Below are 24,546 nucleotides of genomic sequence, written 5' to 3' on the forward strand. Positions count from 1 at the left end.
CATTAGCCTCAGAAAAGTTCATGAACTTGGGCACAGTGGTTAAGAGTCCAGGTTCTGCCATTTGGGACCCAATCAGCCTGGGTCCACCCCTTACTATGTGACCATGGGCAAGTTACTTAATCTCTCTGTGCCTCAGTTTCCCTGATAAAATGGGAAGAGTAACAGACCCTAACTTAGGGTCTAACAAATAGAACTATGTCTAACAAATAGTAAGTGCTCAATAATTGTTGGTCTATGTGATGGTTAGTTCAGGTGTCACTTTGGCTATGTTAGAATGTCCAGTCATTTGGACAAGCAAGCACTGGCCTGGGTGTTATTGTGAGGGTATTTTGTACATGGATTTACATCATTAGTCAGTTGATTGCATCTACATTCAACAATGGAATGTACATTTCATCTACATTTTCCAATCATTTGGAGGTCTCAATGTAAGAATTGAGGATTTCAGCAGCCAGAAAGAATTTCTATCTCTACTTCAGCCAGCCAGCTTCTCCTGGGGAATTCAACTTTAATTTCACCAAGTTTCCTTGTGGTTTGCTCTACAGAATTAGGAATTGCCAATCTCGACAATCTTATGAATCAATTCCTATGACAAATCTCTTTATGTTTATATATTCGTATATATACATATCTTCTGTCAGTTCTGCTTCCCTGGAGAATCCTGTCTATGCAGTTGTTTTTATTATTATGGTTGGTAAGTGGCAGAGTGAGAACTCATCCCTGAAGGATGTGCTCTTTGACTTCCTCATGCTGCCTCTCACCACACCTCATTGTCTGGACTTGGATTCAGGAGGTGTGGGTTCAAAGTCTGACTCTTTCCCTATGTTGCTGTGTGACCCTGGGTAAGTCATGTCACCTCTCTGGGTCTCACTTCCTCACTTGTGTAATAGGAAGTGGGGGCCAAACTTGGATCTGGTGTATCCTAACACCCCTCTACCTCCAACACACACTAGTCTGACGAGTCTGTGACTAGAGGTATTCTGAAATGTCCAAATAGATTGCTAAAAGATTAAAAATATATGATTAATTGTGATTCTTAATTATATCATGTCAATGGCAGGAACAACAAGGAAGACTTGTCCATGTGTCCCCAGTACTGGCCGAGAGTGAGAGTGCTCGAATTAGGTGACAAGCAGGTCCCCACAAGGGATGTGGCAGCAGAATCTACTACCCAATTCTATTTGCTCTGAATTGATGCTCCCCAAGATGCTTCCTGTTAATATCTGAATTTCCCAAATAAACTCTTCCAGTGAAAAAAAAGTATACTGACCAGTCAGCACATGTCTGTTCTTAGCAATTCTATTTCTAGTTTAAAAGAATCAGCAGGCATTTTGTTTTGTCACTCAACCATTAGAAGGTGCTGGATGCGTAAATCGGGCCCCCAGAGCTGGCTGACCCCTGGATGAACCGAGAAAATCAACTTCCTGGGCCTGCACAGCTGAGGCCCGGCTCTGCCCCTGGGGTGACCCTACGGACCCTGTGCCATGTGGACTTCCTGCGAGGCCTGGATTTAGCCAAACTGCCAAGGTGAGAGCCGACTATCAAGTTTAGGGGGCACACAGTCCTCCACAAGTCCACCCTCACTTCTGACACCAACCACAAGTTTGGGGGTTCCCAAAACACCCTGAGTTCCAAAGATTTGCTCAAAGGCTCCAAGTAATCTGAATTAAGACCCACCCTCATCCAGTTGGGCCACCTCTTAACTAAAACTAACATCTTGAAGAAGTCTATTTACAGTGGGTCCACACCCACAGGCATGAGGATTAAGACCAAGAACATGTCTAACTAGGGGGCAGGCAACTCAAGCCAGCACCCCTCCTGTAGGTATGGCATGGATCACCTTCCAGAAGCCACCTGCTTAGAGCAGCCTCTCATTGGCAAGGCTAAATTCTTCATTACACACAGCCTGTACCTTTCTTTGATACCTTTTAATGGCACAGCATGTATTGAAGGCCACAGGGAAATCCAAAATCAACTTTTAAAAGACTTATAATTTATAGCTACACTATTGGGAAAAAAAAATTTTTAATTTAATTTAGGGCCCTACATGCAACAAAAAGTACAAGACAACAGAACTTAGAATAAAATGATAAAGTATACCTCTAGGAGCCCATAATAGATTTCTTTCACTTTCCATTGTCTTTAAAAGTGTATCTCTCCTTAAGTCTGAATCCTCTCTTCCCAAGAAGCACAGGCCAACATGTACCAAGTTGTCTTAAATGATGGTTTTTCTGCCTCGCAACCACAGAGGCACCACCCTCACCTGCCTGCAGCCCAATGGGAGAGCAGCTCAGCAGGGTAACCTCAGTTGCCCTGGGGGCTGCCTCCCCTGCAGCCCACAGGGCGTCCAGGAACTCGAGGTGTGAATGTGAGGATCCAGGACCCTGAAGGACCAGGGGGCCCCCATCGCCTGCTGCTCGATGGGCAAAGTGCAAAGTCCCTACTTCATGGTTCCAGTGGTTACTCGTAAAATGATGTACTTGGCTCAGCCCTCCGTAACCACACTCACTTGACAGTCTGGCAGTAATTTCTAACCTTCTGAACTGCTCTGGCCCAATCATGAAGCCAGAGCTGGGAGCCTTGGGAGAAGCGTGTATATGAGTGCGTGTATGTTTTGGGGGAGATAATAGAAAGGGTTAAATCATCTGCACTTAAGGCATCATCGGCTTTGGCCTCCAGATACTCAGGCCCTTCCTTTCCTTACATTTGCAGAGCCCAGGGCGAGAGTGCAATGGATCCCTCCCAGTCCTCCCCGCTAACCAAGCTCCTACCGCACCCCTTTTCCCTTCCCACATAGGAGAGTAACATCCTAAGCACCTTCCCCTCCCAACCCCCTCACCCCCTTTGGAAGAGGGCTTGGCGCTGGCTGGGCAGTAGATTCACTCAGAGCATGTACTGGAAGAGAAGGGGGCAGGCTCTAGGTGGGCATGTCTCCTTGGTCCTGCAGACAGCTCACCCCTGGGGGAGGACACAGGTGGAGGGAGGGCCCCTAAAGGCTGGGGCCCGGGACAAGACCCTTCTTGCCTGGGTCTGGGGGGTGGGCAGCAGTCACCACAACCCCCTCCTCCAAGGCGTCCAGCCTCGCCACAAACTGACCACAAGAATCCAGAGATCCCAAGAATCCCTGGGTCAGGAGAGGAAAAAAATGGGTAGATCAGAACTGAGCCTAGGGGTTCCAGAGGCAATTGCAAAGAAACTTTGAACAGAGACTCCCCAAATCAGTATAGTCTACTGAGGCAGCCTCTGGCAGGGAAGCAGGCCTAGCCCCTCAGAAGAGGCCGCAGCTGTGTGGGTCCAATCTCACCCAAGGCCTGAAGTCAGTGTCCTCAGGGTCCCAAAAAGTCGTGGTGCCAGCAGCGCTGAGGAGAAGCACCCGCGCCCTGGCTGGCTCTAAATCCTGCCATTGTAACAAGGCCAACTGGCAGCCACGCACACTTAGCCAGCTCTGGCGGTCTACAGCGTACCAGGCTCTAGGTCTACGGAAGAGAATATAAAATCTTTATCTGAAGCTTTTATTTGATCTGCTTTCCACCAACTCCTCACCACCCCCCGCGACCACTTCACTAAGGCAAGGCCAGGTCAGCCCTCTCTGTAACTGTCTTCTCCTCGCTGTCTCCAGTGTGGCTTTCCCCTCCCATTCTCCACAGCTCCTCCAGCCTGTATATGTATGTCTAGCACATGCATGGTGCTAGTTGTCCTCAGCGCTCAGTGGGAGACACAGCATTTATTTCCTGATAGTGTTTCTTAATAGCTTCGGGCACACATACTTTTCTTACTGACTACATGATAGGTTTCATGAAACAAGCGACTTCCAGTTCTTTTGATTCTCAGCCAGCACACACCTGTGGCATCTCATTCACAGGTCAGATAAAAAATTGCTCAAATAAGTATTTTCTGAATTGAATTGAGAACAGAAAATGGTATTCTGTGAAATGTTTTGGATTCCTTTTGAGTCCTTAGCCAGAAAGGCACTTTGGTGGGGAATTTGAGGAGTTCCTGTTAAAATGGCCCAATTTTCTCAATCAGGGCTTGGGGACTTTGTAAGAGATAGAGTGGAGGGAAAAAATCATCCCTTGTTCCAGCACCGTTGTTCCACTCCGTAGGCCTAGTAATTCCAATCAGGATAGGCAAGCCAAGATGGAATTAGCCTAATGGAGCATGGAAAAGAGGAATGGTGGAAGCTTATTGTCAGGGCCTGTTAAACATTGATTCTGAGCAGCTCAGCACTCACTATTTTGGGCCATGGCAAACTGGAATAGAAGGAGCATCATAAAATGTTATAAAAATTCAGATCGGACAGACTTGGAGAGACCCTGAGAATGGAAATATGTAGCACTTCAATGTTGAGTCTGGATAAAAACTGCCAACTCAGTTTTCACAGGTCCCCTTTTTCAGCTGGCCCTGTGGCTTGTGTGGGTCCTTGGCCTCACAGTTAAACTTCAGTGGCATCATTTAACATTTGTCAAGCCTGTTCCAAGTGGAGGTTGGGTGGCTGCAAATCGCCGTCTTCCCAACTCTCTGTCATGTTTAAGGGAACTCAGAAATGACACTGAAATACATGGATCTGAATTTTTTAGGGAGACAGCTTATAATTGGGTTGCATGGTCTTTACATCCAAGTTTTACCCAGGCTGGTGTTATATAGATTTATTCTCAGGAATTTGTGCAAAGTCTGTTGGGTGAAATTTGATAATGAATAATGATATATAAAAACTATACAGTTTTTTGCCCTAGCCTTTGGCCAAAAGCAGTAAGTTTTGACCTGTCCAGTATCTTTTTTCCTCCCTCTGCAATAGCAAGCTAATTTCCTCTTGGGCTTTCTGTTACAGTCTCCACACATTCACTCCCTGCCTCGGTGATAAAGGCCGTGCAGTTTCTGCCTGGTACCGCTGAACTGATTGCCCCCATATCTGGAGAGGAAGTTTTGGCAATTTCATCAAATAGCTTTAGGAATAGCTGACAAATCCTTTCCACCTGGGGACCTTTTCCCCCAGTCGGAGGCACTGCCATAACTATCCATTGTCTCTGTGCTGCACCTGGAGAGACACCTCGGCTGTGAAGACAAAATTCCACCAACATGTCCATCCACTAGCCAGAACCTTTCCTTTTTTTTTTCTTTTTTCTTTTTATTGTGGTAAAATGTATATAACATAAAATTTGCCATTTTAACCATTTTTAACTGTTTTAGCTCAGTGGCATTAATTACATTCACAATGTTGTGCACCCACTCCCACTATTAAATGTTAAAATTTTTCATCACCCCAAACCTTTTCTTTTCTCCAGTTCATCAAAAAGAAACATCATCTTGCTTTTCTCCTTACTCTGCTTTCTCAAAATACCTTTGAGATATCTTGTTGGCATATCCAACAAGCATTGAAATTTGAGTTTCATTTATAACATTTTTTAAAACAGCACATGAAATATTTGGCTATATAGATAGATAATGTACCCAAAGCTATAGGGATAATCAAATATGCAGAGGATAATTTAAGGTTATTGAAAACTAACTGCAATATCAAGACTTTAAAAGAGGACTCAATAATGTGTCATGTTAATTCTTATTTGGATGACAAGAATAAATCCAAAAGATACTAGAGGTAAAATATTAGGCTTTAAAAGCTCTTACTTTGAAAAATCTGAAAGACTTAGATGAATCAAACCATTCCCATGTGGATTAAAATGTACTCATTCTGGGTAAAGTCCAAAAAGATCCTAAAGCATAGAGAGTTAGAGCTAGACTGAACTTCAGAGTCCACCCCTCATTTTATAGAGAAAGACACCAAAGCTGGGGGAGATTAAGTGATTTGCCCAGGATCACACAGCTGGGAGGTGACAACTAGGACCAAATGCTGGGCTCTTAATGCTAATCCATTGCAACATGTTGACTTCACACAACTCCAGCTCCCAATGGCCTTCTGGATTTGGCAGCTGACAAATTTCCCACATGGGCCACAGCAGAAACACTCACAGTAAGGAAACCTGATACTACCCACCTCCCTTCAGGCCTGACCATGCAGCTGTGGGGAAGGGAAGACTTTTTCATTTAAAATTTTATTACATAGAGATTCTGCTCCTACCTCCTCTTTATTATCTTTCTGCTCCTTTCTACCTACTCCCTTCCTCTCCACCACCTCCACTCCTAAGCCCCTCAAACTCTGTTTCCTCAGTTAACTGAATTTTATCAGCATGAAAAGTGAGTGCAATCCTGAAGGCATTGCCTTTTTTTTTGGCTCCAAGGAGTCGGGGTTTTCAAACTTAATGCTGAGACAATAGTTCCCCTGGACCTACCCAGACGACACAACATGGTCACACCCTCTTCCACACACGAATCGGGGACACACACCCCACACTGTAGTCTGCGCCATCCTGTGAAACACAATGCCACCATGTTTCTGCCTGCTAGTGCTCACAGTGTGTGCACATAATCATTTCTAAGAAAGGCTGTCCCTGCTCTGTGCGTGAATCAAACAGATTGGGAGAGTGGAGATACAAGGTGTTGAAAGAAGTTTTCTGACTTCTTCAGAGATGGCTTTTCCATTACCGAGTGGTTCAAGTGAATTTCCAGAACATCAGATGCTTCCATATTTAAGTAAAAATATATTCCAAGACTTAATGTAGTTGGTTATTTAAAAGGCAGCTGCCAGTTTTGGATAATCTACCAAAGCATCTCTCTCCCATATTAGAGGTCACTAAGAGTTGACTGCCCTACAATATTCAGTAAAATCACCAAGTTGCCATTTCTTGATAGCAGGACCCAAGGTACTGAGAAAACATTTTATTAATAAAAGTCTAGCCAATAATGAGAGTGCCTTGCTCAATAAGGAAAAGATCAAATCATAAATAAAAATTTCTGGGATGCTTCTTCTAAACATGTAACTTACATAATTGTGTATGCCTGACCTTTTGCTGTATCAAAACCATAAATCTGCTTCAGAAATAGGATATGAAGTCTGTACACACCGATTAAACCCTCAAGCAATCATCATTATAACTCTCAGCAGGACAAATGGGGCTGGGGTGATAATCTCCCTGTCTCCAGTGGTTAACAATTATAAGATCATTTTCTAGTATTAATATCAAAGAGATCAGATTTCTTTACTGTTATTTTTATACAATTGTTGTTAGCCAACTAGTGATGTAATTTTTGTTTAGTATTTTATGACACGCATAAAATCAATCTCTGTGTTTAAGAAGAGACTGTGCTAGTTTCCTAATTTCTTCTAGCAGTAAAATGATTAACATGCTTTGAAGACTTAGTGATTTAGTGATGTATTCAGAAGTCAGGGCCCCTCTGATAGGATAATCTGAAGTGAAGGGAGACAAGGTCCAAGCAAAGTTTGGAGTTCATTCATCCCAGCGGGGGCCCTGAGAGGCTCTAGAATGGGTGCTGTCACCCATACTGCCTGGACCTGACTGGTCCAAAGACCAGTTCTGAGCCTAGTAGGTATTTGGCCTTCCTCTCCATCCTGTGAGCTTCCCCACATCCTATCAGCAAACCCTCCCTTTTGCTGAAGTTTGACAGAATCGGTGCCTGTTGTTTAACCAAGAAATCCTTCCCACCTGATATACTCAGGGATCTGGCAAGTCGATGACTCAGACTCGGCCCAAGGGAAACTCTCACCTAGGAACATCATCATAGGATGTTCACAGCACTAACGCTTGGAATGCCAAAAAGGTGGATACAAACCATTAGGTCTAACCACGCAAAAATGCCATTTTATAGGATAGAAACAGTTGAGTGCCAGCAATTTCAAGTAGTTCAGCCTCTATCAGTCAGGAAGTGGTTAAGTGGGCTATGGTGCTTTCATATATTTTGTAATGCTATGCAGCGATTTAAAAGACAGAGATCTGCATTTGCTGTTGTGGAACATGCTGCAAAACATTATTACATGGGAAAAAAAGGAAGGTTAAGAAAACTGAATATATTTTTTAAATTTACAAAATAAAACTCTTTCAAGTAGATACATGTACAAAAATGTAAAGAGAAAGTTCTGGAAAATTCTGGAAGGATATGCACCTGGTGATAACAGTTGTTATCCAGGAAGTGGATTGGTGTTTGAATGCAGGAACAAAAAGGACTAGAACTTTGTCTATATTGTTTAGATGTCTTTACCACAAGAACGGATTCATATATTATTTATGTAACAAAATATAAACAAAAATTTAAATCAATATATGTTTAAAATTTTTCATGGCATCCCAACATCCAGAGTAGTAGTCAGTAAACCATGGCCGACCTGTTTTTCTAAGTAAAGTTTTATGGGAATATAGTCACGCTCACTCATTTACATATTGTCAACGTTACTTCCACGCTACAAGAGCAGACTAGAACAGTTTGCAGCAGAGGCTGTATGACGCACAAAGCCGAAAATATTTACTATCTAGCACTTTACCGAAAAGTTTGCAGACCTCTTTTGCAGAGTTGTGATTCTCAACCCTGGTTGGACATTAGAATCACCTGGGGCACTTTCAAAACATACTAATACCCAGGCTCCACCCTCCCAGTGTGTGATTTCATTGGCCAGGGCTGGGCTTTGATTTGGGCACTAATTGCTTTTCAGGATTTCCCAGATGATTCTAATGTGCAGTGAGCATCAGTGCTCTGACCTTTAGGAGTCATTGCAGACTCCCAAGCATGGCCTTTCGTGACCTGACTTGCCCCTCCGTCTCATCCCTCTCGCACCCACACACGTTTCCTCTGCTCCATTATACAGAAGGCACCAGCCTGCACGAATCTTTCTTTCCACCCAGATGTCCCTCCTTCTCACGTGCCTGGCAAATGCTGAATCAGCCTTTATGCCTGGGCGGAAGGGCCATCTCCCCCAGGAAACCTTCCAGACGTCCCTTAGTGCATCACAGAAAAGGCACATCATGTTTACCTATCTGTCTCCCAGGTGAGAGCTGGGGCCATGTCACAGCTAACGTATGCCTTGGAGGAGGAGTTCAATAAGCATTTGTTCAATCAAATTAAGTTTTGAAAAAATTAAGTGCGAATGCCCAAAATACACTCCTCAAATGTATTCTGAGGTCTTCCCCATGTCGAAAACAAACAAAACAAAACTGGACACATTTATTATCACTAGAATAGATGATTCTCAAATTCCCTTCCCCACCACTGGCTGGGTATCCCAAAATCTGTAGCCTAAATTTAAGGGTCTGCAATGACAAGAGTTGAAGGACACAGAAACAAGGGCATCGATTCTGAACTTGTCTTCACCCTGAGGGACACACGTTGTGTGATACCCGATTCTTTATTTGAGAAGATTCAATTCTAGTTGTCTTCCTGGTTGGTGTTTTGCTTTGTAAACTAATTGGATATTTGGTTGTCTAGCTAAATTTATTTTGTGTGCTACGCAAATTTCTGAATTGCATTTGCTTCCTTTCTGATTATGAACTCAAATGGACAAGTTGCCCTTTTCCAGCCTCATCGTTAATTAGTTTCTGTCAAGAACCTGAGAGACACTGGGCCATGGGTGCCATCCAAGTCAAAACACATCTTGGCTGTCATGGGAGAGAAGACTAGACTAAATGAATGACTAATAACACCTGTTATTGCAAATCACGTGGCAGTTGCGCCAAGGTTTTATTTTCAAAAGATTAAGAACAACTCATTTCAATTTGGCTGGGCTAACTGGCAGATAAATTTTCTTTCTCACATGGCGGCAATGATACTTGGATATTAAAATGCAAAGTAGATTAGTTTCTAGGTTCAAATGGAGGGGAAAACATGCATTGGTCATTGGTGTTAAATTTTATGATATGTGCACTTAGGCTATGCAGTTGAAGGCAGCAGAAGTCTCTGAATGAAAGGTCAGAAACAAATCCTCACAAAAATGACCATCTTAATTAATTTATTTATTAAGCACCTACCAGATCGCTGTGTTACATTGGAGATTTTTAAAAACCAGAATTAGATGGTCCTTGCCCTACAGTTGATAATACAAGGCATAGGAATAAAATCTTCTCAGGAGAGAAAGTGAGACACTGAGACAAGTGTCATGAAATCATTTAGGAAGCCCAAGAGAGTAAGTCCTCAGAACAGAATGACTGAGAAATCTCCATATTTATATGGGTAAGGATCAGATATTCGCTACACAAATTCACCATTCTATATTGTGGTCAAATTTTTAAAACATAGCCAAGAAAAATGTAGGTGTGGGGAGAGGACCCAAAAGTGGTCATAGAGAAAATGAGTAGAAAAAAGACAAGGAGTGTGGTCACGGGGCTGTGTGGCCAAACTAGTAAAAGTGAGCTTCCTCTAAATCTCTATTACTTTTCTATTGCTGCTGTAATGAATCTGTGCTGCCAGAGCTTATCCTTGTAGCTGTCCCTCCAGACGCTCTGGAGACGGTCCATTCCTTGCCTCTTCCAGTGTCTTGTGATTGCCACATCACTTGGCTTGCAGCCACATCACTGCCATCTCTGCTTCTGTAGTAACATCACCTTCTCTTCTGCCTATGTCACATCTCTCTCTGTCTCCCTCTTAGAAAGATACATATTACTGCATTTTAGGGCTCACCCAGAAAGTCCAGGATAATCTCCTCATCTCAAGTGTCCTTAGCTTAATCAGAGGTGCACAGACCCTGTTCCCATATATGGCAGCACTCACAGGTTCTGGGGATTAGGGCAGGGATAACTTTAGGGGAGCCATGTGTCAGCCAACCACAGCAGGGTCATTTGAAATCCAGTTGATCCAGAAATTTCAAGAGCATGCCCTGTATCACCTTTTCCCCAATGAAAGATTCTCCTGGTTTCAGCATCTTTTGCCCTATAGCTGATAATACAGGGCATATGGGTAAAATCTTCTCAGGAGAGAAAGTGAGACACTGAGACAAGTGTCATGAAATCATTATGAAGCCCAAGAGAGTAAGTCCTCAGAACAGAATGACTGAAAATCTCCATATTTACATGGGTAAGGATCATATATATTTGCTACACAAATTCACCATTCTATATTGTAAGCTCCTCTGAGCTCCAGCACCAGGGAAGGGGCTGGACTTGAGTAAAATACCCTCCAGATTGTCAGTGGGACTGGAAAGAGGAATATTCACAGACCAGAAATCAAGTACAGGATCAGGGCTCCACTGATGACTGGGGAACAAAGTCACGGCCAGGAGCCGGTAGCTGGGGCCAACCCAGTGCCTCTGATAACAGGGCTATAATCCAGGGCTGTGTCCTCCAGGAGAGAAGACATGAAATCATCCGTCCAGGAGATGAAGGATGAAGCCAAAGGGAGTGAGTGACCGGGGTGGGAGCTCAGCAACACAGCCATCAGGGTGGGCTAAATGTTGTGGAGCAGGTACCAGAGAGAAGGGACTTAAAGGGTTAAGAAAAAGGTTCAGAGCAAAGTAGCTGCTGGGAAAGAATTTAAGAATGTTATGAGATTAGGGAAAACAGGAAATTAAAAGGCCTGAGGCTGCTCAGGAACCAGAGGCCTCCTCTCCTCCCTCTATCATCCTCTCCCAGAGGAATAAAGTACAGGAACTTACGTGAAACCATGAGGCCACAGGGTTTTAATTCCATCTAACCAGACGCCACTGCCAGGCCCCCCGGAGACGGTGTACAAATGACCCAGCTGGACTTGCATGAAATGGCTGTGGGTGACCTGGTACATCTCGAGGAAACTTAGTCCCAGTATCTACCTGAGACTAATGGGTCTGTTTGTTTGTTTATTTTAATCCCAGATAAATCGATGCATGTCTTTTAAATCTAAAGAGTGTGCTCGAGAGGAGCACGGCTCACCAAGTGGGCATCCCAAACTGAGCCAACCTCTTGTTGAATCCAATGAGTTTTCAAGTACTGAAGAATATTTCCTCAATTTTTTTTGTGCTATTTGTAATGTAATGGCTATAGACACTTTTAAATTTATTCTGCATTATTAATATTTCCTCCATCAATTTCCTAAGTCTAGACAGTGAACAAAACACTAAGTCAAGCCCTCATTTGTAACACTTGCAGACTTCCATGGCAAAAGTACTCCCCCCACCAGGGCTGACTTCAAGTTTTCAATTAGAAATGGATGAATTTTAAGAAGGAGGAAGGCAATGAATATTGTGAGGTCAAGGAAAAGGAAATTGGAGGAAAAAAATTATTAGTCAGGAGGGAGGAAGCTGGAGATCTGTTAGGGTATGGTTTTTGTACATGATAAGAGGTTGCATATAGATTTCTGAGGATTATGGAGTAAAAAATTAATAACATTAGAAAAAGAAGCAGTGTTGGGGACGCTTGCACCTTCAGCGATGCCAGAAGCACAACATGGCCGCTAGAGATAAGAATAACCTTGAATAGCGTCAGCCTTCTTTACGGAAGTAGTAGTTCGCGCCAAGAGTTCGCGCCTAAACAGTAGCCGCCCATTGGCCATCCACCCCAGCAACAGCTACCACCAATCCCAGACCGCCACCTGTCCCTATTAGCCACCCCCTCTCCCTCCAGGGCATATATACCCTGCCTTTTCAATAAAGCTTTGCAGCTTGATCAGAAACCTGTCTTGCTGTCATTCTTCGTGTCTCTTGTCCCATATCATTCTTCCCTTGCAGGAGTTAGAGCCTCGGTTGAAAGTCCCGCGGGCCGGGACAAAACAGATATGACAGAACAGTCACCCAAACTCCACAGCAGTGAAAAGAAGGATAAAATAGGACGATGACCCAAGAGGGTGGCAAAATCAAAGCCTACAATAGTATTTGATGGATGTTGCTCCCTATAAGATGGTGGAGTGCATGTCTGTTAGAAAAGCAAACAGAGAAGGCTGGTGCAAGGGGAGAGACGGGATCTCCTTCCAAAGTTATATCATTACAGTCGTCTACTTTGTCACCTCTATACCCTTGAATCTGTCCTATCCACTGCCAGATTGAGTCTCTAACTCTCTCACTCCCCTGTGTTCTAGAACAGTCATGACTCCAGTTATCTTCTGCGAGACCAAGCGTCTCTGCTTGAATTTCAAGGACCTTCTCTCTCCACCCTGTTCCTTAGGTGCCACAGGTTACCATCCTGAGGTTGTGCTTTGGATTGGGGGTGGTGTTTTAAAACATTGTTTAATATATTTTAAAGGCATGAAGAATAAAGTAATAAATACCTATGTTCCCATCACCCAGCTTAAAAAATTAAACTTGACCAATCGGGTGAAACCTGGTATGTCCTGTCTGCAATTTCATCCCTGCCCTAACCACTTCCCCCAAGGCAGCCGTTAGCCACACTGAGAGCTGCATGTGAGAGCTTTTCTTCCTGTTTCTACTACATACATATGTCTCCCTGTTATGGGTTGAATTGTGTCCCCCAAAAAGACATGTTCAAGTCCTAACCCCCAGTGCCTCTGAATATGACCTTATTTGGAAATAGGGTCATTGCAGATGGAATCAGTTAAGATGAAATGATACTGGAGCAGGGTGTCCTTATAAGAAGAGGCCAGACACAGAAGCAGAGACACACAAAGAGGAGGCCATGTGAAGATGACACAAGACTGAAGTATGGAACATCATGGATGCACAGCCAGAGTAATCTGTAAGGCAAATATAGCAAAACGTGGCTGTGACTCACAATGACAATATATGTCACCGCCACATCACAGGAATCCAAGGCAGCCATTACACCTTCTGGATTTTCTTGGCCAGCTTATTTGGCCCAGGTTTGTCAGGATGTTCCCTGTCAATATCACCAAGTGTTGTAGCAAAACATAATCAATTCCAAAATGGGACTTGAAAAAGATGGCTATTGAATTAATGGATTTGTATTTTCCCACAGTTTCATTAAATACCAGGATGTCTAATTTAGCATAGAATGGCAATTGCTTCAAACCATGTGCTATTTTGAATTACCCAATGTAAGTTCAAAACATTTGTTTATCTTATGATATATATTATAATATTAAATCTAAGTGTCTTTCAATACAAAATTTAAGTGTTCCAAATGTAAATGAAAATTTCTCTGTTAATTTTTCTGATTTTGGAAAGAGAGTTTTTACATTTTCTCTTGTTAGTGGTTTCCATAAGAATCAACAATGATTTCATTCATTGTAACCTCTGAAGAAGTTACTCCTCTGAAAATGAATCTGGTTGCCTGCCCCTTTAGGGTAGGAAGATATGGGTCCTTTTAGCTCTGAGAATAACTGGACAACTAACAAAAAATAAATTCTGTCCTCTTGGAATCCATCTCTATCATTTGCAAAGATGTTTGGCTACTGTCTTACTTCTTCCCCCTTGAGCCAGTCCATCTACCAACCCACTCCTTGTAATGTATTAAGAAGCATATAATGGGCAAGACGTTCCCTGAATAACAAAGCAATTCATTATCAACAGCAGACAAAATGTCTAGAAAAAGAAATAAACCAAGCGATCTCATATGACAGTGAAATGTTATCAACTTCAATAATAGTAACCAGCATCATACAATTTGGAAAAAAATCTCATCTTATTAAGAGGTTGGTCCACATAAGATTCCTTCTGGCTAGATTTAATACCACTTCCTACTCCACTGCCCTCTGCAATAAAAATTCCTACTCCCTTCTGATTCCTGGCACAATGTATAAAACAAGGCTCATCTTCTCCTCCTCATTTGGTTCTGTGTTTTTAATTCTCAAGAGTTTTTCTGGAATCCTCCCGGCAGGAGAAACTGCACAACCCTCAGGCTGCCCTGTCAGTCTGGGCACTGGTCACCCCCCATGGGTCAGGGAAGTCAACTTACTTCTTAGAGTGTATTCTTTGGGCACCACTGAATTCAGATCAGAGAGGAACTCATCAACGTCTTGCATGCACTTGAGAGGAATGTTTCTGGCAGGAAAAACAAAAGGTAATTGAAATTGAAAAGAGAGCAGGCAAAGCAATAGTGTGGGGACCATCTTTGTCCCTTCACCCATCAGGAAAAAACTCCCTTCTCATATTCTTGGACAAGTGGCTTATATTTATGAAACACTGGTCTATAATCCAGAGGGGAAAATGGTGACACTGCTTGTCCGTTAACATGTGGAGATGAGTGTGTTTCCTCAGCCACCTGCAAAATGGCCATGACCAACAAACCATGGAAACCAATTGATACACGACTTGTTATTGTTGAATAAAATAGTGCTCTGGGTGAGGATGCCGCAGACCACCTGGCGTCCTTTAGTCATGCAGATTAACCTTTCCAGCTAACACAGATAAGGCTAGATTTTCTTTGGTTAGACAACTTTGTTAGCTGTGTGTATCTATGGGTTTAAAAAAATACACCGGCTATTATATGGCAATATTTGTTTTGTCAACAAATGATTATAAATCCAATCTTTAAAACATTTGGATGAATGATAAGAAGAGAAGGGCCCCTCTGTGATACTTTGGATAGTTTATGCACTTGTTGGTTTCTCCTGGTGTAAATATTGTCTTTCCAGAAAGACCGTCTTTTGTGAGTAATCTCCCTGACTACGTTTAAAACGGGATGTGATTTCTGCAATTCTTGTTTATACTGCAGGGACAAGCATGCACCTGTGGGTGACAGTGACGCAGTCGCTCTTCCTGCAGCTTGTCTGCTTCACAGGAATTCCACCCTCTAGCGCCCCAGATGCTGCCCCTTTCCTTGCACATGCTGTGCAGTCTCCTGCCTCTGTGCCTTGCTCATGCTGTGCCCTCTGTCTGGAGTGCCCTCCTCCCAGCCCGCCTCCTTTTCGGCTCTACTCCCCACCCCCCAACTCTGAATTATTCTTTTAAGCTAGTTGCCTGCTCTTCCAGGAGGTCCTCCTGGGCTTCTTCCTGGGCCAGGTCAGGTGCCTGTTGTCTGTGCCCTAAAGGCTGTGGGCATTCTCTCCCCACTCCCAGCATGGCAGCCATCTATTTCTGTGCCTGTCTCTCCCACAGACCAGCAGCTCTGAGAGGGCAGGGGCTAGGTCCTTTCTATCTTCCTGTACTTTTCTGAGCAACAGTATGTAGAGTGGCTTTGAACCAAAGTGACACTTAACTAGCTGTGTGACCTGGGGCAAGTTACTCATTTTCACCTGCAAAATGAGGATAGGAATAGTCCCTATCTCTTGGAATTTTTGTGAGATTTAATGATAATACATTATTTAAAGTGCTAAGAGAGTACCTGGCTCATGATAAATATTTGAGAAATATTAGCTATCACTATCTTTACAGCTACTACACACCTGGAAGATAATATATACACCACTCACATAAAGTACACACAAAAGGGCCTTGCAGGGTCTGACCTGTAATAGGCTCTTAATAAACAGCTATTGTGATGGCTTACTATTGTTTTTTGTTATTGTTATTGGTCTAAAGAAAAGACGATTCAGAAATACATGCTGGTTCTCTTTGAATAGTTAAAGCACTACTAGGTCAATAGTTCCTTGGAAAACCAATCATTAGATTGAAGTTACAGAGGAACAATTTTTGAAACAATAAAAAAACAACTTTCTAATGGTCAACACTACCCAAGGTGAGTGGGCTCTTTCAAATTATATAGAGGTCTCCAACTTTGGAGATGTTCAACTCTTGGGTAAACACTGAATGGGAATGTTAAAGAAGAGATTCGAGGACTCGGGCAAGATGGTGGCATAGAGAGGAGTGGAAGCTAAGTAGTCCCCCTGGAACAACTACAAAAAACCAGAAACAACTAGTAAATAATCCAGAATAACTGCGGGGGGACAAACGAGACCATCCACTCATCATACACCAACCTGAATTGGGAGGAATGCCCGAGAACACAGCATAAAATCTGTAAGTAAAACCTGCGGAACCAAGTCGTGAGACGCCTTCCCCATAGCCCGAGCTGCAAAGCCTCGTGGTGCCAGAGAGAAGCTCTCTCCCAGCAAGCAAATATAGCTCAGCTGAGCTCCAACTGGGGTTTTAAGTGGCGAGTGTGAACTGCTCACTACAGGTACGCATCCCCCAAAACAGACAGAGGCTTTGGGTGACGACTGACCTTGGAGAGCCAGAGGGTCGCCTTGGACTGGGTCTGAAGGGGACTATCTGTTTCTTTTTCAGCTCAGTGGAGAAAGCCCCAGTCATTTTCTATGTCCAGGGCTGTGACTCGGGGAAGGGCAGAGACAGCACAAGCAGAGAGAGAGACCATTGAAATGCTAATAACCTTCACCTGGGGGGTCTGTCGTCTCTAGGAGGAAAGGGGTGGGGCCCTTTCCATTCAGAACCAGACCCCAGAGCCTGGGGGAACATGGCCACACCACCTCACACCAGTCAAGAATTATAGGCTAACAGGCATCACCTGCTGGGCAGAAAAGCACAGTGACCTGAGGCATCAAAGGGTGGAGCAATTTTCTAAGACACACCCTCAGGGAAACCAGATACTGAATATTTCTTCCCTCTGGGACCTGAGCCTGTTCTGGTCCGGGAAAACCTGATTTGGATAACCAAGGAAACCATGCCTAGACAACAGAAAATTACAACCTACACTAAGAAAAACAAAGTTATGGCCCAGTCAAAGGAACAAACGTACACTTCAACTGAGATACAGGAATTTAAACAACTAATGCTAAATCAGTTCAAAAAGTTTAGAGAAGATATTGCAAAAGAGATAGAGGCTGTAAAGGAAGCACTGGGCATGTATATGGCAGAAATCAAAACAACTAGTAGAATCTATGGAAATGAAAGGCACAACACAAGAGATGAAAGACACAATGGAAACATACAACAGCAGATCTCAAGAGGCAGAAGAAAACACTCAGGAACTGGAGAACAAAACACTTGAAAGCCTACACGCAAAGGAGCAGATGGAGAAAAGAATGAAAAAATATGAGCAACGTCTCCGGGAACTCAAGGATGAAACAAAGTACAATAATGTACGTATCATTGGTGTCCCAGAAGGAGAAGAGAAGGGAAAGGGGGCAGAAGCAATAATAGGGGAAATAATTAATGAAAATTTCCCATCTCTTATGAAAGACATAAAATTACAGATCCAAGAAGCACAGCGTACTCCAAACAGAAGAGATCTGAATAGGCCTATGCCAAGACACTTAATAATCAGATTATCAAATGTCAAAGACAAAGAGAGAATCCTGAAAGCAGCAAGAGAAAAGCAATCCATTACATACAAAGGAAGCTTAATAAGACTATGTGCAGATCTCTCAGCAGAAACCATGGAGGCAAGAAGGAAGTGGTGTGATATATGTAAGATACTAAAAGAGAAAAACTGCCAACCAAGAATCCTGTATCCAGCAAAGCTGTCCTTCAAATATGAGGGAGATCTCAAAATATTTTCTGACAAACAGAAAAATGAGACTGTGAACAAGACAACTGCCCTACAGGAAATACTAAATGGAGCACTACAGGGTGATAGAAGACAGGAGTGCGTGGTTTGGAACACAATTTGGGGAGATGGCAGCACAACAATGTAAGTACACTGAACAAAGGTAACTATGAATATGGCTGAGAGAGGAAGGTGGGGAGCATGTGAGATACCACAAGAAAGGAGGAAAGATAAAGACTGGGACTGTGTAACTTGGTGAAATCTAGAGTATTCAACAATTGTGATAAAATGTCCAAATATGTTCTTTTATGAGGGAGAACAAGCAAATGTTAACCTTGCAAGGTGTTAAAAATGGGGAGGCATTGGGGGAGGGATGCAATCAGCATAAACTAGAGACTGTAACTAATAAAAAAAAAAAAAAAAAAGAGATTCGAGCATCACATGGTCTTTGTGCTAAAATAACTTTAAGGTCTCCTCAATCTTCAAATCCTCTGTGTCTGTCTTCAGATTTACTCATTTATTTATTTATTTATTTATTTATTTATATATTTTTTTTGTAGATAAAGTCATTTATTTCATTTTAGATTTTTTTTTTTTAAACTGTATTTAACCAAAAGAAAAAAAAGGCACAACGCTATTCTTGAATTTAAAAAGTCAGCTTCTGGTCCAGTTCACTATTATAATCCCCAAATGAGATCGGTTGCTATGAAATAAATATCTTACTGCCTATTCCCCGCATCATTCTTTTTTTTTTTTAATCATTTTATTGAGATATATTCACATACCACGCAGTCATACAAAACAAATCGTACTTTCGATTGTTTACAGTACCATTACATAGTTGTACATTCATCACCTAAATCAATCCCTGACACCTTCATTAGCACACACACAAAAATAACAAGAATAATAATTAGAGTGAAAAAGAGCAATTGAAGTAAAAAAGAACACTGGGTACCTTTGTCTGTTTGTTTCCTTCCCCTATTTTTCTACTCATCCATCCATAAACTAGACAAAGTGGAGGGTGGTCCTTATGGCTTTCCCAATCCCATTGTCACCCCTCATAAGCTACATTTTTATATAACTGTCTTCGAGATTCATGGGTTCTGGGTTGTAGTTTGATAGTTTCAGGTATCCACCACCAGCTACCCCAATTCTTTAGAACCTAAAAAGGGTTGTCTAAAGTGTGCGTAAGAGTGCCCACCAGAGGGAACTCTCGGCTCCTTTTGGAATCTCTCTGCCACTGAAGCTTATTTCATTTCCTTTCACATCCCCCTTTTGGTCAAGAAGATGTTCTCCGTCCCACGATGCCAGGTCTACATTCCTCCCTGGGAGTCATATTCCACGTTGCCAGGGAGATTCACTCCCCTGGGTGTCTGATCCCACGTAGGGGGGAGGGCAGTGATTTCACCTTTCAAGTTGGCTTAGCCAGAGAGAGAGGGCCACATCTGAGCAACAAAGAGGCATTCAGGAGGAGACTCTTAGGCACAAATATAGGGAGGCCTAGCCTCTCCTTTGCAGCAACCGTCTTCCCAAGGGTAAAACTTATGGTAGAGGGCTCAACCCATCAAACCACCAGTCCCCTATGTCTGTGGTCATGTAAGCAACCATGGAGGTGGGGTAGGCGAATACCCCTGCATTCTCCACAGGCTCCTCAAGGGGGCACTACATCATTTTTTTTTCCTTGTTTTTCTTTCTTTCTTTTTTTTTTTTAACTTTCCCTTCTTTTTTAAATCAACTGTATGAAAAAAAAAGTTAAAAAGAAAACAAACATACAATAAAAGAACATTTCAAATAGACCATAACAAGGGAGTAAGAAAAAGACAACTAACCTAAGATAACTGCTTAACTTCCAACATGTTCCTACTTTACCCCAAGAAAGTTACATAATATAGCAACATTTCTGTGAACTTGTTCCTACTATATCCATCAGAAATTAACAGACCATAGTCATTTCTGGGCATCCCCAGAAAGTTAAATAGCTTATCTGTTCTTCTTGGATTATTGTTCCCCCTTCCTTAATTACTCTCTACTGCTAGTTCCCCTACATTCTACATTATAAACCATTTGTTTAACATTTTTGAAAGTTCACATTAGTGGTAGCATATAATATTTCTCTTTTTGTGCCTGGCTTATTTCACTCAGCATTATGTCTTCAAGGTTCATCCATGTTGTCATATGTTTCACCAGATCGTTCCTTCTTACTGACGCGTAGTATTGCATCGTGTGTATATACCACATTTTATTTATCCACTCATCTGTTGAAGGACATTTGGGTTGTTTCCATCTCTTGGCAATTGTGAATAATGCTGCTATGAACATTGGCGTGCAGATATCTGTTCGTGTCACTGCTTTCCGATATTCCGGGTATATACCGAGAAGTGTAATCGCCGAATCGAATGGTAGCTCTATATCTAGTTTTCTAAGGAACTGCCAGACTGACTTCCAGAGTGGCTGAACCATTATACAGTCCCACCAACAGTGAATAAGAGTTCCAATTTCTCCACATCCCCTCCAGCATTTGTAGTTTCCTGTTTGTTTAATGGCAGCCATTCTAACCGGTGTTAGATGGTATCTCATTGTGGTCTTAATTTGCATCTCTCTAATAGCTAGTGAAGCTGAACATTTTTTCATGTGTTTCTTGGCCATTTGTATTTCCTCTTCAGAGAACTGTCTTTTCATATCTTTTGCCCATTTTATAATTGGGCTGTCTGTACTATTGTCATTGAGTTGTAGGATTTCTTTGTATATGCCAGATATCAGTCTTTTGTCAGATACATGGTTTCCAAAAATTTTTTCCCATTGAGTTGGCTGCCTCTTTACCTTTTTGAGAAATTCCTTTGAGGTGCAGAAACTTCTAAGCTTGAGGAGTTCCCATTTATCTATTTTCTCTTTTGTTGCTTGTGCTTTTGGTGTAAAGTCTAGGAAGTGGCCGCCTAATACAAGGTCTTGAAGATGTTTTCCTACATTATCTTCTAGGAGTTTTATGGTACTTTCTTTTATATTGAGATCTTTGGTCCATTTTGAGTTAATTTTTGTGTAGGGGGTGAGGTAGGGGTCCTCTTTCATTCTTTTGGATATGGATATCCAACTCTCCCAGCCCCATTTGTTGAAAAGACCATTATGGCTCAGTTCAGTGACTTTGGGGGCCTTATCAAAGATCAGTCGGCCATAGATCTGAGGGTCTATCTCTGAATTCTCAATTCGATTCCATTGATCTATATGTCTATCTTTGTGGCAGTACCATGCTGTTTTGGCAACTGTGGCTTTATAATAAGCTTCAAAGTCAGGGAGTGTAAGTCCTCCCACTTCGTTTTTCTTTTTTAGAGTGTCTTTAGCAATTCGAGGCATCTTCCCTTTCCAAATAAATTTGATAACTAGCTTTTCCAAGTCTGCAAAGTAGGTTGTTGGAATTTTGATTGGGATTGCATTGAATCTGTAGATGAGTTTGGGTAGAATTGACATCTTAATGACATTTAGTCTTCCTATCCATGAACATGGAATATTTTTCCATCTTTTAAGGTCCCCTTCTATTTCTTTTAGTAGAGTTATGTAGTTTTCTTTGTATAGGTCTTTTACATCTTTGGTTAAGTTGATTCCTAGGTACTTGATTTTTTTAGTTGCATTGAAAATGGTATCTTTTTCTTGAGTGTCTCTTCAGTTTGTTCATTTCTAGCATATAGAAACATTACTGACTTATGTGCATTAACCTTGTATCCCGCTACTTTGCTAAATTTGTTTATTAGCTCTAGTAGCTGTATCGTCGATTTCTCAGGGTTTTCTAGATATAAGATCATATCATCTGCAAACAATGACAGTTTTACTTCTTCTTTTCCAATTTGGATGCCTTTTATTTCTTTGTCTTGCCGGATTGCCCTGGCTAGCACTTCCAGCACAATGTTGAATAACAGTGGTGACAGCGGGCATCCTTGTCTTGTTCCTGATCTTAGAGGGAAGGCTTTCAGTCTCTCACCATTGAGTACTATGCTGGCTGTGGGTTTTTCATATATGCTCTTTATCATGTTGAGGAAGTTTCCTTCAATTCCTACCTTTTGAAGTGTTTTTATCAAAAAGGGATGTTGGATTTTGTCAAATGCTTTTTCAGCATCTATTGAGATGATCAATTGATTTTTCCCTTTCGAGTTTTTAATGTGTTGTAATACATTGATTGTTTTTCTTATGTTGAACCATCCTTGCATGCCTGGAATGAACCCCACTTGGTCATGGTGTATGATTTTTTTAATGTGTCTTTGGATTCGAACTGCAAGTATTTTGTTGAGGATTTTTTCATCTATATTCATTAGGGAGATTGGCCGGTAGTTTTCCTTTTTTGTAGCATCTTTGCCTGGTTTTGGTATTAGATTGATGTTAGCTTCATAAAATGAGTTAGGTAGTGTTCCATTTTCTTCAATGTTTTGAAAGAGTTTGAGTAAGATTGGTGTCAGTTCTTTCTGGAAAGTTTGGTAGAATTCCCCTGTGAAGCCATCTGGCCCTGGGCATTTATTTGTGGGAAGATTTTTGATGACTGATTGGATCTCTTTGCTTGTGATGGGTTGGTTGAGGTCTTCTATTTCTTCTCTGGTCAGTCTAGGTTGTTCATATGTTTCCAGGAAATTGTCCATTTCTTCTACATTGTCCAGTTTATTGCCATACAGTTGTTCATAATATCCTCTTATAATTTTTTTAATTTCTTCAGGATCTGCAGTTATGTCACCTTTTTCATTCATTATTTTGTTTATATGGGTCTTCTCTCTTTTTGATTTTGTCAGTCTAGCTAGGGGCTTGCCAATCTTGTTGATCTTCTCAAAGAACCAACTTTTGGTGATATTTATCCTCTCTATTGTTTTTTTGTTCTCTATGTCATTTATTTCTGCTTTAATCCTTGTTATTTCTTTTCTTCTACTTGGTTTAGGATTGGTTTGCTGTTCATTTTCTAGCTTCTTCAGTTGATCCATTAGTTCTTTGATTTTGGCTCTTTCTTCCTTTTTAATATATGCGTTTAGTGCTATAAATTTCCCCCTTAGCACTGCTTTTGCTGCATCCCATAGGTTTTGGTATGTTGTGTTCTCATTTTCGTTCGTCTCTATATATTTAGCAATTTCTCTTGCTATTTCTTCTTTAACCCACTGATTGTTTAGGAGTGTGTTGTTTAACCTCCAGGTATTTGTGAATTTTCTAAGTCTCTGATGGTTATTGACTTCTAATTGTATTCCATTGTGGTCAGAGAATGTGCTTTGAATAATTTCAATCTTTTTAAATTAATTGAGGCTTGTTTTATGTCCCAGCATATGATCTATTCTGGAGAAAGTTCCGTGAGCACTAGAAAAGTATGTGTATCCTGGTGATTTGGGATGTAATGTCCTGTATATGTCTGTTAAATCTAATTCATTTATCAGATTGTTTAGGTTTTCAATTTCCTTATTGGTCTTCTGTCTGGTTGATCTATCTATAGGAGAGAGTGATGTGTTGAAGTCTCCCACAATTATTGTGGAAACATCAATTGCTTCCTTTAGTTTTGCCAGTGTTTCTCTCATGTATTTTGTGGCACCTTGATTGGGTGCATAGACATTTACGATTGTTATTTCTTCTTGCTGAATTGCCCCTTTTATTAGTATGTAGTGGCCTTCTTTGTCTCTCAAAACATCCCTGCATTTGAAGTCTATTTTATCTGAGATTAATATTGCTACACCTGCTTTCTTTTGGCTGTAGCTTGCATGAAATATTTTTTTCCATCCTTTCACTTTCAGTTTCTTTGTGTCCCTATGTCTAAGATGAGTCTCTTGTATGCAACATATTGATGGTTCATTTTTTTTGTTCCATTCTGCGAATCTATATCTTTTAATTGGGGAGTTTAATCCATTTACATTCAACGTTATAACCGTGAAGGCATTTCTTGAATCAGCCGTCTTATCCTTTGGTTTATGTTTGCCATATTTTTCCCCTCTCTCTATTAATATCCTTTATTGTACCCATACCGAATCTCTTTAGTACTGAACCTTTCTCCAAGTCTCTCTGTCCTGTCTTTGTTTCTCTGTCTGTAGGGCTCCCTTTAGTATCTCCAGTAGGGCAGGTCTCTTGTTAGCAAATTCTCTCAGCATTTGTTTGTCTGTGAAAAATTTAACCTCTCCCTCAAATTTGAAGGAGAGCTTTGCTGGATAAAGTATTCTTGGTTGGAAATTTTTCTCACTCAGAATTTTAAATATATCGTGCCACTGCCTTCTCGCCTCCATGGTGGCTGCTGAGTAGTCACTACTTAGTCTTATGCTGTTTCCTTTGTATGTGGTGAATTGCTTTTCTCTTGCTGCTTTCAGAACTTGCTCCTTCTCTTCTGTGTTTGACAGCGTGATCAGTATATGTCTCGGAGTGGGTTTATTTGGATTTA

The 24,546-nt window shown here is 41.7% G+C and overlaps 1 protein-coding gene across 1 annotated transcript in view; it reads right to left on the reverse strand.

Moving 5' to 3' along the window:
• Positions 1-14,829, reverse strand: part of LOC119511247 (O-acyltransferase like protein) — a 60,050-nt gene extending 45,221 nt beyond the window's left edge. Inside the window, 4 exon segments of the mRNA XM_037805764.1 lie at positions 6,288-6,347; positions 6,350-6,365; positions 10,609-10,613; positions 14,676-14,829. Coding sequence (XP_037661692.1) covers positions 6,288-6,347; positions 6,350-6,365; positions 10,609-10,613; positions 14,676-14,829 — 235 coding nt within the window.
• Positions 14,830-24,546: the final 9,717 nt, after the last annotated feature.

This window comes from Choloepus didactylus, chromosome 16 (assembly GCF_015220235.1).
Source record: "Choloepus didactylus isolate mChoDid1 chromosome 16, mChoDid1.pri, whole genome shotgun sequence".
Classification (NCBI taxonomy): domain Eukaryota; kingdom Metazoa; phylum Chordata; class Mammalia; order Pilosa; family Megalonychidae; genus Choloepus; species Choloepus didactylus.